We start from the raw sequence: 16,733 nt of genomic DNA, 5'->3' as shown, positions 1-16,733 counted from the left end.
TAAATATCACAGTGGTGTAGAAACCTCACATTTGTAATATATCATACCAGGGAAAATGGAATGCACTGAGAGGAGGAATCCCAGGATCATGAGTTTCCTTGCTGGGATCTAGAAAGGTTAATATTTCCAGTTACAACTTTTCCCATCATTGCACTAATGGACTTGGGATCCTGCACAAGTTTTCCCACCAGGTCTTTTGGTGATTATAAGCTCAAAGTCAGTGATTAAATCCTTGGGATCCGTGTAGGTATTGCTAATAATGAATAATTCTCAGTGGAAAGAAATATTCTGTACAATTCACGCGTGAATTTTATAAAAAGGAGTAAAAGTCTAACACAGGAGGCTGAGAAATGAACAGAGGGCGATGAATGACACTCATGTTTGTCACTGGGAGCTGCTTGGCAGTGTTTTCATTTTGCTTGCATGGAGTTTTGGAGCCTGTCTCATAGCATGTGGCATATTAGGCACAATAAAGATGTTCATTTGGCAGCTGGAGCACTACTAGAGCATCAAAAGAGTCATAGATGCGTCAATAAATGAAGAACTCCACCCTCATATAAATATTAGATCACTGTTTTAATTGCCCATTGAATTCTTGTCAGTGAGACATTCACTTGTCATGCCTGGTGCAGCGTTACCAACGTTTCAGTTTGGGGCTAGAGCTGATGCTACTATTCACTTTTTGCATTTTGTAGCACCCTGAGCACCAAACAGGAATCATTTTGTTGCAGGTGCTGTACAGACACAGGGTGAACAGGTGGCCTTTGCTCTGAGGAGTTTAAAATCCAGTTAATCTCCTTAAGCTCTAATGCAGAGTGAGTGTGCAGGAGAACATGGGAACCCTTGGGGTGTGTCTGTGGCCCCTCTCATCAGGCTGCCACTCACCCAACCTGTTATAATGCATGTGGGTAGTGGGAAAAATGTCAATTATCCATCTCAGGGCTTTCCTCACACCTCATTTCTGTGACAAGTGCATGAACATCACAAACATCATCACACAGACCATATGTTAGCAGGGCTGCCAAGCAGCCAAGTGTTGGATATTCAGAGAGCACCTTTGCAGATCAGGCTGACACTTTCCACAGCTGACATCCACAACTTCTGTCTCATTTCTTGTTGCACTGGTTGGTACTTGGGGGGACAAAAGGAGTAATTAATTAATAACACTTTAGAGTTTTTACATAGGGATTTCTACACTATCTTTATGTACAGAGCAAGATTTTTTCACCAAAGGATAAGAACTAAAAATCCTATTTCCCTTGTATTTAATGGGCATTTACAATGTACAGGTTTGGTTAAGAAATAGATGTAATGCCATGGATGGGAAGTCTGAGGAAGCTGATGAAGCTGAAACTCCTCAGAGCTCTCCTGAGTGCCTGGCAGGGAAGGTCAGTGTGGTCAGTGCCAGGCCCAGCTCCATGGGCTGTGTGGCTGCTCCTGGAACCTGCCAGAGGCACCTCAAGTACTGTAAATTTGGGGTATTTGGCTCTTCCCAAGAAGGCACATGAGTTTAAGGAAGCAAATATTCCAGTGAGGACCTTTGTGGGGATGCAATTCAATCTCAGGTGATGTTTGCTGCTCAGCCCAGTCCGGCAGACAGCACCATCCTGATAAGGTCCACATCTGACTAGGAATTTTATCTAAGGCTCCAGTTTCCCTCAACTCTCTCAACAATTGGTTTCAGTTTCCTCCCTGTTGGCCCTGAGGCCAAATAATCTCCAGTGTTCTCTATCCCTGTGATCACTTCATCTCCTCCCCCTTCTAATTTCTCTCCTACATATCAGTACTTCTCAGAGCCTTTTGAATTTCTTTCCTTCTCCTTGCTATTAACCTCACCAAATACTCTCATTTCTGTGGTAGGACAGGGAATTGAATCGTGCTTTTGGATGAGATATGGTAAAAAAAAAAAACCCAGTTTCCCACTTTCAAACAACTCTGTCTCAGCCCTTTTTGGAAGAAGTTGCAGGATTTTGTGAAGCAAGATGAATAGACAGCAAAGTATAAAAGGTTTAAAAGTGTCAAATTCTTACTTCCAAGGGAATATAGAATAGATTCAAGTGCTTCTCATGATTCCATGTGCCAAACCTGCAGGTGGCCTTTGAGTTTCCCCAGATCATGCAGATGGCAGCGATGCAGGGATCCCAGGGTTTGTGAGCACTGAGCAGAGGTGGGAGCAGAGCACCCCCAGGCAGCTCCTCCCTGCTTTAGAAACAAAACCCTTTGTGTTTAAAAAAAGTTTGTCCTTTTCTTGAAAGGCACCTGGAGTGTTTGGCTGGGTGATGCTACAGCTCTGAACCAGGACATGGGATTTTAAGAGATTATTTTATTATAGTTGTCTTTGGCTTTTAACTTTTTTTTAACTTTTTATTCCTGATGTAATTTCTCAGCAGCCAATGCTAAATTTTTCCAATTGTAAGCTATTAATAGTTAATCAGCAGCAGTTTTTGATTATGAAAAGCACATATTTATTCAGAGAATCACAGACTGGCTTGGGTTGGAAGTCATGCAGGGCCATGCAGTCCCAAACCTTCTGCAGTGGGAAGAGATGCCACAAATACAATAAGTTCCTAGACCTTGTTTCATTGGGTTTTTTAAAAGTATTTGGTTGGGTTGTGTGGTTTTTTAGGGGATTAAAAAATAAGAGACTTGTAATTCGCAAAGGCTGCAATCTAAGCAGTGTCTATGCAGTGGTTTGTACAGAGAATTCCAACTTCCCACATTTGCAGTGACAGGAAAATATTATGGTTTTCTGGTTGGTAGCTTTAGGAAATTGAAGTGAGTCTATTAAAACACCTCCATAAACCCAACATCAGCTGCAAAGGGTGGTTTTTCACCCGGCAGGCTTTGCTCAGGGACCTCCCCTCAAAACCCTGCTGTGGGCACAAGACCCTTCCTGGAAGCAGTTCCCAGCCTGGGAGTGTGGGCACCAGCACACTCTGAGAACTCTGAAATTGCTTTAAGCTGCTGCTGCTCCCAAATTCAGTGGTTTTCCCTCCTGGTTCTCCTTCAGTACAAGACTTTGCAGGCAGGATGTGCCACCTGACAGCCAGAGATAGGTTTGTCTGGAGAGCCTGCAGTGTCTGAAGGAAAAGAGGTTTTGTTTCTTTTTTATTTATAATCCCTCTTGCTTTCAGCAAAATTCAATGCAACACCAAATGAGCTGATGAAATTCTGGTTTTCTGTCCCGCTGTGAATCCAAGGATTCTTCTCTTGCCCTACAGTAAAGTGGAGGAAATGGGAGCAGTTTTTAGTTAAAAACATGTAATTGAGCTGAAGCCTCGTGCAGCAGCAGATCCTTCAGCTGCTGGAGGAGTTTTTCTGCCAGAGCCCATGGTGTCTGTCAGAGAGTTTGGGCTCTCCTCAGGAAGGGAATTGTCTGGTGTGGATTCACAGGGTCATGGCTTCATGGGGTGGTTTTAATTTTGTCTTGTTCTCAGCATCCACGTCTTTTCTAATTGGCAATTAAATTCATTTCTCCCAAGTCGTTTCTGTTTGGCCAGTGATGGTAATTAGTGAGTGACCTCCCTGTCTTGATCTTTTCCATCTTTCTCCTCAGTTCTGCTGAGGTGGGGGAGTGAGAGGGTCGCTGGTGGGAGGCTGGGAGCAGCCCAAGGCCAACCCTCCATGCTTGCTTTGGTAAACAGTGCTTCACATCTCTTCTTGTGCCTTATTCTGTTTGAATGCTTGAGACTTTGGCATTGTTTAATTGTTAATCCAACCCATCTCATCAACATTCATCATAAAATGAAGTTGTGAATTCTGGAACCAGAGATGGTTCTTTTTCCCTGTGGTGTTGTGCTTTGGGATTGGATCCCAGGGAATGCCCAGGTAGGAAGGATGTCCATGAGGTCCTCTGGCAGCCCTGTCTTCATGTTGTTCTGCCTGGAGAGAAATACAGAATTTGATGAAGAGGATTTCTGTGTAATTGCCAGGAGTGTTGAGTGGCCACCCACCATGAGACTGTTCCCGTGCTTTAGGACCAGTTATAGAAATTCCACAGTCAGGAAGAGTTTAGGGATTGGCCACGAGAGACTCTGAGATTGTTTCTCTTCCTTTAAAAAAAATGCCCCAGTACAAGAAGTGTATACAGTGAATTTAAACAATTACGTCAAGTATTTTATTTTGTAGTAAAACTCCATTGTTGTTGATTTTATGTAGCTGGTAACACCGTCTGTAGCTTTTTTCTGAAATTGTAATGCAGTTTTTAAAGATCCAAGTGAAATGTAAAATAAAAATAGTGAGAGCATACAGGTAAATGAAAATCTGCAGCAGCAGTAACTCTAGGAGGAGGTAGGGAATACAAAACAGGTTGTCTGCAGAAAAACCTTTCACATGCAAATATATTGTTCAGAGACGTCAAAACCTGAAAAGTTCATTTAGCAATTGCAAGTTTGTGGTGAAGATCTCTTACTGATATAGCTGGTAGTTAAATCACTAATATTTTATCCAGTATTTTGTGCAAAATTACTCAGAGAAGAAATTTCAGACAAAGTCTCAAATCTTTGTGCTTTAGGAATATTTTCCTCTTTATGCCAGCTTTCCTAAATATTTTAAACTTTTCATGTAAAGTGCACACTTTACATGGAAAGTTTAAAGGAAAAACAAAGGATTTTTGACAGCTACTGTTCAATTAAAAGTTCTCACAATCCTTAGATACAGAGCAGCTCATGGGCGGTGTGACGATCCTGGCAGTAAGAAATGTTAGAGTTGTTTTTCAGTTTTATAAAACTTTTGCAGTAGCCTGGGGCTGAATATTCTGTAAACAACCAGTGCTGAGCCTAAGGATGTACTGGATATCTGAAAGCACTTTGCCACAGAAGAGCCTTTGGGGGTCCTGGGCTATGATGAGGACCACAACGAGGTCTGATCCAAAAAGGCTCATGTCCAAAGTGTTTGATTTATCTGCCACCCAGTTAGACTGGTCAAAGCCTCTTCATCTTCCTTTCCTTCATTCATATATTTCTTTATGAAGAAGAATAAAAAAAATATAAAATTTCTTTGAAAGTTTTTTCCTTTGAGAGGCATTTCTTCCCAAATCTGTAGACAAGCTAATAACATAAAGATATCTGAAGCTTGCGTTCCAAAGTTGATACTTACAATGTGTTTTTTCCTTTTTTTCTTTTCACCCCCAGTGAAATTTGATGACTGCCAGGGGAACAACAAATTGAACTTTGAAGTTTCTAACCCAGACTTTAGAGTGGAACTCGATGGGAATTTGGTTGCACTCAAGAATGTATCAGAGGTTGGCAGAGCCTTGTTTGTGCACGCGCGGTCGGAGCACGCCGAGGATATGGCAGAAATCTTCATTCTTGAAGCAAATGAAAAACGTGGTGCATTAAAGGTAAGAGAAATACCAAAGATTAAAAAATAAAAAAAAAAAGGGCCAAGGAGATGCTGCTGCTAAATATTCACATGTGTCACCTAGGATTGTAGGCAATTTTAATCTGTGAGCAGAGATCAAAATCAGTCTTCAATGCAGATATTGCTGTAACATTTTAGCTCTTGGTTTAATTTGTAATGCAGATTTCCTGGGTTGAGGAAGATGTATTACATCTTCAGGTGGGGATGCTAAACATTCATAAAGACTTTATTCAAATGAAAGAGCCCAAGTATGAAAATTGACTGCTTCTTCCAATGTATGTTATGCCAGGTAATCACACTTTGGCCACAACTAAAAATGGAAAATCATAGTTTAAATGTGTAATTTAGAATTTACAGAACCTTCACATTTTACTCCAAGTCTAACTGCATGGGAATGAATTCTGTGTAATTTAAATTTTCATATTGGTCTGCTTATCTGACATTGTTAGTGGTAAACTGCTTAAACGTCTGCACACAAACAGGGACACACATTTACACTCTGTCTCTGTACCCTGCTGATTTTTGTTCTGCTCTGTCCACTGAATGTTTTGTTCTTTCTTTCCCCCTCCTGAATTTCAGTGTAAACCTCATCCTTAGGGGGATAAAGCACTTCAGAAATTGAATTGAATTATTATAAATTGAATTATTATAAATGGATTTATTTACTTCACACACCTGCAAGTAACAAAAGGAGATGTGAGATAGCTTCACTTTTGTGTCCTGGCATTTAGGAGAGAGGCAGGCAAGGCAGTGGCTCACTAGGTAATTAAGCCTGGTACCTTTCCAGACCTATAATTTCACAGAGGTATAAAGAAACTTTGATAAAAATGACTGATCTGCTGTCTTGATTTGGTATTTAGACATTCAATTGCCAGCATTCTCCTTATATTCCCAACGATATATTAGTATAACTTAAGTCTTTCATTATAAAAACAAATTATCTTGAGGAGAAAGGTTGAACAACCTTCGGAAAGTCCGTGACTGAGGAAAGGTTTTGCTCTGCACTTTAAGCAGCACACCATGTGAATATGGATTGCCAGCAGGAAAGAACCAGAATGTGTAACTGCAGAAAGCTGATCAGAACACTGAAATGGAATTTAATTTTATTTAAATATGCTGTTTCTTCACAAAATTAAATTTTAACACAGTCATACTCGAGGGAGTCTCTTACGTGGAGGAGCTGTGAGTTTAGGACCACAGACTGCCAAATTCAGAGTAGGAAAGCTACACTTGAGGAGCAAGCTGGGCACCTGGCTGTCCTGTGCCTCAGAATAGCAAGCCTTGCTCCTTCTGGTGCATTCACGAGAATGTTCAAATGGTTTTATTTTGAAACCTTAGGAGCAGTTTGAAAATGGAGATTATCATTCTCTGGTTAGAAGTTACTAAAACCACTGAGGAGTTTGAGACGTCTCTGACAGGAGGTCTGGAGTTAAACCTCAAGGGATTGGTTTATGTGTGAAGATCTGACTCTCTGAGAATCACATTCTGAAGATTTATTCTGGTTTTCTTAGAGAAGCAGCCCTTCCATATATGTGAGGAGAGATATTCTATGGAAGTTACAATCTAGGGGAAATCTTGTCAGCCATTCCATGGAAGTTACAATCTAGGAGAGATCTTGTCTCATGAGCTGGAGTTACAGGATGTGTTTTTGCACAGATTATGACAAGCTCTGCCGGTGACTTTTTGTCTTTACATCCTGTTTGGGTTCTGGGGAGTCTCCCCTCAGAATGTTCCAGCAATATTAATTGTTGTCTAGTGTGGAAATCTCTCTCCAGACTACATGTGAAAGCCAGAGCTGCTTTGGCCCCACTCCTGGATTCTGTTCCAACCACTTTGTGTTGTTTCAAAGAGAGAAAACCAGTCTAAATCAGGCATATTCTGCCACTTGCCAGCCTTTCCTCACAGGTGACAATATCACAACATCATCTCAACCTGCATTCATCACCTCTCTCTGGATTTTGATATTCAGCCCATAACCAGCTGATTACCCATTTCAGGTGGGATTTAGTGTCTGCAATGCCATTGTGAGTTACATGATGCCTTAATGTGTCCTGGGAAATCCATCTAGTGAGAATCACCCCTCCTTCAAGGGAATATAAAAATCTCTGGGGCCGGCTGTCCTGCTCTGGCCTCACCCAGTCCTCTGTAGCTGTTTAACCAATATTTCTTCCCAACCTTTTTCATCTATTTGCCTATTTTAAACACCACACAGACAGTGTTGTCTTCCTGTTTGTCATACTTGAGAAGGATATAAAGACTGCAGCGTCCTATCTAAAGTGATTTCATGATAAATTTGAACTTAATCCTGTACTTTTGCAGTCTAAATGTGTCAGCACAGAAACAGCAGAACTGCTCCATCTGTTTATGCAAGGAGCCTTGGCTAAGAAATGCTCAGATGGAACCTCAGTAATTCAGCATAATTCTGTGGGGTTAAGATGAGCACATGCTGGAGCAGTGCTTAGCATTCAGTACTTAGAGAACTGCACCTTGTCTAATTAGGGGATAAGTAGTTCTTAAGTATTTCCCCACTGCCAGCAACTGCCATTTCTTTTCTGAAAGCATGTAACCTACATCTGTGAAATCCCATTGTTAATGCTGCTAATTGCAGGTTCCCAACGCGTTTGGGAATGGCTCTCAACAATGATTTCTGATGTGCTGACTGGCACTCCTGTCGGAGCCTAGGAACAGAGAGGAGCTCCTAAAACTTTCTGATTGCTACCAACCATACTTTGGATGAATATGGAAATTATTTAGGGGTGCAATCTGGAGTGTGCAGAAAAGCTTTTGGTATTCTGCTGGTGAAGGGGTGCAGTTCTTGCCTGGAAAGATGGGGGATGATTCCAGCTGGCCTCACCAATCCGTCCTATGTGATTAACTAAATTAACTTCATGGCCAGAGTATAATCAGTGGCTGTTGGAATACCACTTAGTATTTAACTGTTATTTGCATCTGAAGGGCCTGTTTTCCTCCTCTTCTGCCAGAAGCATAATAGACCTGCAGAGCCTGCAGCTTTCCATCCAGGGGTGGCCATGGCTATAATATGGGCAGAGGTGATTCCTCAATCACGGGCCAGCTTGGCCATGGTCACACAATCTCCTGCAGGAGCAGGTACTGCATTGCTGCTTTCCCTCATGTCCACATGTCTAACATACCCTAAACCCCATCAATCTCTGCTACAGATATTCACACATGCAGTAATCTGCCCATCAGATTCCACACTGGATTCCAGATCAGACTCCAGCTGGAATTGCTTTCTGCAGCCTGCTGGATGTGCCTCCTCCCTCCTGTGATTTTGGATAGATGTACTGGTCTCTATCTTGACAGAGAGGAATATTCCCAAAAATCTGCTGTCATTTCTGAGAGGCTTTTGAATGTGAGTGCACAGAAGAGCCTGTGGCAGGTGGAACAGTTAACTCTTTAACAGTTTTATGCCTGTACACCCTTGGAGCCTGAGGCAATCAGTGCTCAGTGAAAAAGAAGAATTCCACATGTATTCCCTACGGAGCAGTGCTGGTGAGCAATGGAACTTTCCTGTGAGGAATGCTACTCACTTCCAAAAATTTAGAAAAGTTTATTAAAACCTTCTCAAAAACACAACAGAAGACTGAATAGAGAAAAAATTATGACCCCATGAGCAGGTGATTTTCCCCACCATGTGCTCACCCACACAATGGAGGTTTCACCTCTGAACCCTTTAGCCCCTCCCAAAATTCTGTCCATTGACTCCTTCTCTTCTGTCCAGTGGTGGAAATCACTTCCTTAAATCTTTTCTGGAGGTCAGGTGCTGCCACAGTAATGAGCCAACCCTCCCAATTGTCCCAAACCCAGGCAACTCCCTGATAACAACACAAGGGGGGGTAAAACATAGCTATAAACCTATAAAACTTCTCTTAACATATATACAGGATATTTGCTTTTTAATTGTGAGAGCCAACCATCCAATTCCTCATCTATCACATTCCCCATGGAGCAGTGTTGGGATGTGCCTTGCCCTGCCTGTGCCCTGCTCTGACAGCGTTTGCTTGATGCCCTCTCACACAGTCAGGACTGGAGTGCTTGGGGATATTAAGAAAAAAGAGACCTGGAAATGTTTTGATTCACCCAGAATTCCCCAAATGAACTTTGGATTCATTCTGAATAATTCAGAGAATTGCTAAGCCTCAAATCCCTAACGGAAAAATAAATCACTCATAAACCCTAGTTGAGGAGAAAATCGCTGAGCCAATGACTGGCAGCATTCTCTTCTTTTTTAAACTTGTGTCTTGTCCAATGCTTGATCCCTGCTTTGTTTTATGGAGAAAGTAGGACAACTGAAAGTTGGAAATTTTGTCTTATCTGAACATGTGTCCAGACATTAGAGGATTTATGTATTTATTGAAAGAGTCAGGTTTTGTGGAAAGCAGAAAGCGTAGCCAGGCTTTTTTAGAGCCTCATAATAAATGGTGAGTTGCAAAAGGTGGCAAGCTGAGACTTGAACTTTGTCCTCCAAGGCTAAATAAAATGGTGTCTGCTGGTCCTGGTCCCCCTCTGAAATCTAGAGCTGGTTTTAATGAACATACCCTCAGCGTACTGAGAGCTAAAAGGAAACCTTGGGACACAATCTGTCTCTGCCTCTCTGTGTTGGCAGCCTTTATTTTTTTTTCCTTCCCCACAGCAAAGGGAGTTATTTGGAACTTTTATTTGTTACACCATTACAGACACAGGGTGAGAGGTGGAGGGGAGTGAGATATCAAGAGTCTGGCACCAGAGCAGATAAGAGGGCAGGCAGATATTCAGAAATTCCAGTCTGGTAGTAACTTCACTGCATGGTGCTCAGCAGTCTTCCATACAGAAGGATGAAATGATTAAATAGAAACTGTCAAACCCTCAGGACACATTTCAGGCACTAGATAGAAAAGGAAGAGGAGAAAGAAAAGAAGAGATAAGGGTGAGGAGCATACCCAGAGACAGCATGTTGTAGACAAAGTTTAAAGCCATCTCCAGCAGCAGCTCAGACTGAAGGAAATGAAGTTGCCCCAGCGCTGTTACTTTGTCCAGTGCACTTTGTACCAGCCAGGGGCTGGGCAGAAGCTGCTGCTTTTTTTTCCTTTGTCAAATCACTGCTTTTCCCAATGCCAGCACTCAGCTGTGTTTGTTACAGCAGTGACAGAGCCTCAGCAGCCTGGCTGGAAACTTCCCTGCAGACCCAAATTCTCATTCCTACCAAGCCTCTGCCTTTTGTGCAAGCTGCTTTCTGCCTGTGCATGTTTCCTAAAGTATCAAACAGAAATAATGAAACTAAGCTCCTTGGATTTAAACCTTAGCATTTCTTGTTTGTGTCTTGCTCTCTGCTTATCCCCACAGGATAGAGATTGCAAATATTATGGATATGAGATAAAAAGTGCCTAGAGCCTTAAATCCTACATGTATGGCTTTCTGCCTTAGAAAGATGATAACGGATCAATAATCTTATTATGAATCAGGATTCTCTCACAGCAGAAAATATTCAGGCAAGGAAGTGTGAATAGTTGAGTTTAGTCATCTGGCAATTCAATAAGTTATTTGGAAAATAAGATCAAGAATCAGCCTCTCTGATATAGCAGGCAATCGTTCCCATTAACGTATATTAGCATTTTTCTGTTTAGAACAGAATTCCAAATAGGCTGAAAATGACTGTGCAGAGGTATGGAGATGGACTCTCATATGAGATATTGACAAACAGGCTCCAAGAGCTCCATGTTATTAGATTTTGCATATAGCAGTTGCAGCAGAAAGGGATGCACTGCATAAATAAAATACCATGTTTTGCATTTAATTTTAAGGCACAAAATAGAATAAGTCACAGAGGGTGCATCAATGCCTATGATACGTTTGAGTTATTATATTGATCAAAACTGTGTACAGAATACAATTTCCAGAAAAGCTGAGGAGATCCCTTGCCTTCAGATATGAAAGTGTCCTCCAGGCATATAAAGAAGGATTTTCTTAAAGATCAAACAACAAAAAAAGTCATTTTCTCACTGTTGTGTTCAGTTTGGCAGAAAGTTTAACCTATTAACATTATCCTAGCCATTAAGTTATTCAGTTGTTATCACTCCTGTTACTTTTGTTATCATACTGCAAACACATATTGACTTGGAATTCATGCATAAAAGCTGAGGTAAAAGTGATCTTAGAATTTAATACCTGTGTATTGGTGGCATTTTTGTAAATGACTTTTCTGTGCTATAATCACCACTGAATAGATATTTTTTCTTTTAAAGTCTGCAATGCTACTTTTTGAATTGCACAAAATACATCTCAATTAATGTCAATGAAAGCAAGAGCTTGTTCTCAACAATGGGTCATTCTCTAGTGTCGTTTAGCTGCCTTTTAAAAGATATTTTTATAAAAATCCTCTGTGCAGACCACTTGCTGTCGCAGAAACAACAAAGAGCTCCTTTTATATCAGAAATCTCCTCAACCTCTCTTTTCCACAGAAATTCCAGTCACCTATTTTCCCATTTTATCCCTCAGCCTGATCCAGAACCTGCTGAAATGATCAGAGTCCAGAGGGTTTCAGCTGAAGCCCTGGGAGCAGGAGTTGTGCCTGGCAGTGCTGTGCCCTTTTGCGGGGCAGTTTTTGGGCATCCCTGCAGTCCCCCCCAGAGCAGCTCTGATTTGCTGGACACCCACATTTCTGCAGCCTCCCCTCACCTCCAGTGCCAGGCTTGCTCTTCCTCAGGCCTGCACTGAATTTGCCCTTCCCCAGCACCAAGGAAATGCAGGTTTCATATACACTGGCTCTGGAGTTTGCTCTGACAAAGATCCATTTATCTGAGAATTATTATGGTGCCAAGAGATGTGGCAGTTGCCATAGCAACAATTACATATTGTGTTGAATACCAGGGTAAATGCTATAAAGAACAGGAGCCACTGGTGGTTTTCATTAATTTAATGTTCCTTTTTTGGACAAAGTGTGACTCATAAGTTTATTCACTGTGTGTGTAAGTGCCTAGATCAAATGTGTGGGCTCGCTTTCCTCATCTTTCCCTCAGTGTGCAACTTCAGCATGTAAATGAGAAGTACTTGATTATTTAAGGAGAGAAAAATGGTCTTATAGACTGGAAACATGAATAATTGCCTGTGAAACAAGAAGGTGTTAACTTCCCTGAGTGTTCAGTGCCTCTCTGTGAGTAATCTACATTCAGATTCCATGTGAGCCAGGATGTAGTTATCCAGGAAAAGGGACTTTGTGCTCCTCAGTAGCAAGGAGGGCTAAGAACTGAATGTGTTTAGCAGTGATTCAAAGGTGAAATTAGATTATTTTTCAGACAAACACAGACCTTGTTAACGATTTCAAATTATTTAGAGACTAATGTGAAATGACAGGCAAAATTCTTTGCAATGAATGTATTTTATTAAAAACCAGTTACAAACAGATTTCCTTTCAGCCCTGAGCTGCATTTTGGTTGCTCAGCTGGTTCTCCCTGCTGCAACAGGTACCAGGCTTGATGTGCTTCTGGTGGAAACTTCAGTTTTTTGTGGAAACTCAGAACCAGATGCAGTTCTAGAATGCACCAATTTTATTCTGTTTTCTTTTAAAACACAGCGAGATCTTATCCTCCATCCATAAGACCTCATGGCAAAGCTTCCACAAACCTCCATGAAACACTTCTCAAGGATTGTAAAGTCTTGTATTTGAACTAAAATTGATTCTGGCACATAATGCCAAGAAAATACCTATTTGCTTCTTGTGACTAAAACATTTTATGAGAGTTTGAATGGTGGATTAATTATCTGAAGATGTTTTGAATTTAATTAGCTTCTCTTTATGATCTTCTACATTAACTGTCCTTTATCCATAAAAAGAAAGAATCCACAAAATCCACTACATGTTGTGGACCAGTGACAAACCATCATGCATTAGCATATAATTTTTTTTTCCAGTATTTTTCATTGTGAGTTTGCCTGGAAGTATTCTAGTACAGACAAACTGTGCCAATCCTATGCCATAATCTTCAGAGATTGATGGAGTTCTATGGAAACTCATGCCAGAGGTGTGGGGAACGTTTAAAGAAATTTGTGAAAGAAATTTAAAGAAACCCTTTGTAAAAGGTTTAAATTTAAAATTCATGTAGTAAATGAGGATATAAGTAAGAAAGCAAGAGGCTAAGCATGATTTAGTAGAACATTAGGTGGGATCATAAAGGATAAGTAGATTTCTCTTAGGATATGTAATATCTTTCATTTATAAAGTGGCTTTCATCCTGTAAGATCCTCGAAGAGCAACTATTAAGTACATGGGGACAGAATGTGTGTGTGCTTGTCTTAATACAAACATCTCTAAAAAGAGGCATTTGCATAGATATCTTTATTTTTGATACTTATTTCATAACAGTTTTTCACATCAGGGCAGGAACAGAGTCTTCTTAAACGAGGGATTAGGGAAAAGGAGCTGGCAATTTTGAATGATCTCAGAATTGCCATGACAGCCTTAATGTCCTCAAATCCATCATGAAAAAGAGATGTTACAGAAACCAGGAGAATGTGTGCAGCTGAGGGTAGAGAAGAAAAATTGTCCATTTATTCCATGGCTGTTCTTTCATCCAGCACCATGAATGATGCAGTTGGTGCGCCACAACCACCCCAGATCCGCCCAAGAACTCTCAGATTTATTAAGGAACAGAGGCAGTTCCAAGAGGAACTCAAACTGAGTTGTGCCCGAAACTAAGCTCAAGGTTTTTTGGGGGTTTTTTGGGGGTCAGAGACACAAAATATTGCTGGTGTTTTCCCACTATCTGCTTCTCCCTCAGCTTCCAGAGGCAGCATGGATTTGAGAGAGCCATGATAAATTACTGACATGAAAAGACGATTCCCTGAGTAAGAGTTTAGCAATTTCTGTCCACTGGACACATCAAGAAGAATCTCTAATGATTGTCCCAATGTTTCCATGCTGATTTCCACAATCCTAAAGGAACATTTATTATGGTTATTACAGTAACACCTATCTCAGCACACATCTTAAACATTTAATGGAGCATCACAGGATAAAAATCTACATTTGTCCTCCCCCAAGAATTGATTCTGCCATTGCAAGAACAGATGGCTTCTTTCGGACCTAAAATTCCTTATTTGTTGATCATTACAATTTTGATGCTTTGATGGTTATTTCTTTGCATCTTACTTTGCAGCTAGTTTTCTTTTTTAAATACCTAGAACAACTTGACAACTTGAAGAATGTCAGAGTTAAAGCTTAGAGCAATTTGGTGTCTTCATAATAAACAACTCTGCTAATGCTTGCAGTCATCTTGGAGTTATTAATCATCCATCCCCTTGCTTATTTCACCACCAAATCAAACTGAATAACCTTTGCATTAAGCAGTTCATCTGTCTGAGAAAAAAAAATAGTTTTGCTACTTGGTTTATACAGTTTCTCACTGAGAGGGCACCTGAGGTTGTGATTGCACAGGAAGAAAGTGCAAATCTAAAATCTCTCTAATGGTACCAATGGTTCTGCAGAATATTTGATGTGGCCAGGTAATGTCAAGGCAGTGTGGATGGACTGGTTTGGTTTGGTTTGTCTCAAAAAGGGTCAAACGTGTGACATGACCTGTGTATTTGTAAATGGAAGCTTGGAGTCTTATTTGTGTGCGTGGATTTCAGATTAGACATCTCTCCTATGAATATAAATGTACAAATGATCAGATTTTATGGAGCCTTAAGGGCTCTGCTAATAAGGAGCATCACAGACTTCAGCATTTTCATACTCTCCTGATGGACAAAATCTTTTCAGAACTACTAGAACAAGTGTGCAAAATATATCCATCAGATGAAGATTTACAGCTAGCAGACCTATTGATGATAATCTATGAGTTATTAAAACCCATAAAAACCCAATTATCTTTCTTTAATTCTTCTAGAACCCATCTGATGCAGTATGTTAAATTACTAAATGTTTGCTGGGCTTTTATTACAGTATTAAACACTGTTGCACTGTAGAAAGTTTTATCCTCTAATCACCAGGGAAAAGGTGATCATATAAGTTGGTTTTTTTTTAATCTGGAAGACCAAACCAAACTTTCATTCTCAGATATTGGCACAGAAAGTTTTTGTCCAGGGGTTTCAATGGTGTGATCCCATGAAGAACTGGGAGATGATGGAGGCTTTATACCTGCACTGATATCAGGGTGCACTGGTATTATCTGAATTTTTTACCAACCCAAAAAGAACACTAGCAAGAAATCAGTTCATGTTTGCACTACTGATGCAGCTTAAAAGGCTGTATCAAAATGCAGAGGGCTCTCTTCAAGCCCAGCAGGGTGGTGATAAGGCAGCACGTCACCTCCCTGGAACAGGGGCCTCAAGTGCTCTCCAGAGCCAGATCATTTTGATTTGGATATTGTTGAACTCAGGGACAAAAAAGTCCAATAAATACAAAATTCCTGATTGGCTGACAAATACTATGCATTGCAGTTTCTTCTCTGCACAGAGAGAATATTCTCATACCTGTGACTTTTTCCTTTTTCCCAAAGATGAAATAAAAATTCAGCTACTTCTGCTTGAAAAGACACTCCTGAGTGCTGAAAGATGTGCTGGTGACAAAACCCCTGGTGGGAGGGCCCAAGTTACTCAGGGATTTACTCCAGCCTGGCAGCATCTACAACAAGAATATTCCCACTAAATCTGTTCTTATTGCTGCCCTTGCTGCAAACTCTCAACTCTTGCCACAGATGAAAATGATTATTACAGTAATACTGTGTGTTTGCATGAATCCTGCCAGTCCTTTGTAGCAGAGTGGCCTGCTAGAAATAAAAAAAACCTTAGATCAAATTTCTGGTTTGGGAGATGGAGATTTCATTATTTCTTTTGCTACTACCTCAGTCAACTAATTCAGTTCTGGACTAATTCTGTTCTGTCATTGATTATATCAAAGCCTGAACCTCCAAACTGAGAGGTTCATTGGAACTGCTGATGTTTTATTTCCAGCTATGTCTGTGGAAACATGACTGATACATCAGTGTGGAATATCAAGGAGACCCTTTAACACATGTTCTGTTCAGTGCCAATATTGTAGTTTTGGGTTGAGAAACATGAAAGAGTTATAGGAATATATATATGTATAGATTGGGACAGAAAAAAGTAACAATAATTGATAATTTTTCAACAAAGTCATGTTCCTTCATGACTTAAAATTGATACAGTTGACTGTTCTATCCACTCTGCTTCAATAACAACTGTAATTTGGTGCTAAAATTTTTTATTTGTTTGTCCCACTTTTAGTTTTCAGTGGAGTTGAATTGTTTCAGCAACAGGTCAAGGGCAAAACTGGCAGCTCTCAGGCCTCATCCCTTGTGTGGATGTGCAGGACAGCCTGAGAACCTTTCTGGCTTTATTTGCAGACAGCTTCATTT

General features: G+C 40.6%; 1 protein-coding gene across 2 annotated transcripts in view; it reads left to right on the top strand.

The window, feature by feature from the left end:
* CDH13 (cadherin 13) overlaps positions 1–16,733 on the top strand; it is a 446,793-nt gene that overhangs the window by 149,775 nt on the left and 280,285 nt on the right. For both annotated transcript variants that reach the window (XM_005428754.2, XM_031063408.1), the window contains exon 3: positions 5,133–5,341. In XM_005428754.2, the coding sequence (XP_005428811.1) occupies positions 5,133–5,341 (209 nt within the window). The remainder of the gene's footprint in view (positions 1–5,132; positions 5,342–16,733) is intronic.

Source organism: Geospiza fortis, unplaced genomic scaffold (assembly GCF_000277835.1).
Source record: "Geospiza fortis unplaced genomic scaffold, GeoFor_1.0 scaffold1081, whole genome shotgun sequence".
Taxonomy (NCBI): Eukaryota; Metazoa; Chordata; class Aves; order Passeriformes; family Thraupidae; genus Geospiza; species Geospiza fortis.
Note: the sequence above shows the minus strand (reverse complement) of the source record. Positions and strands in the feature narration are given on the sequence as shown.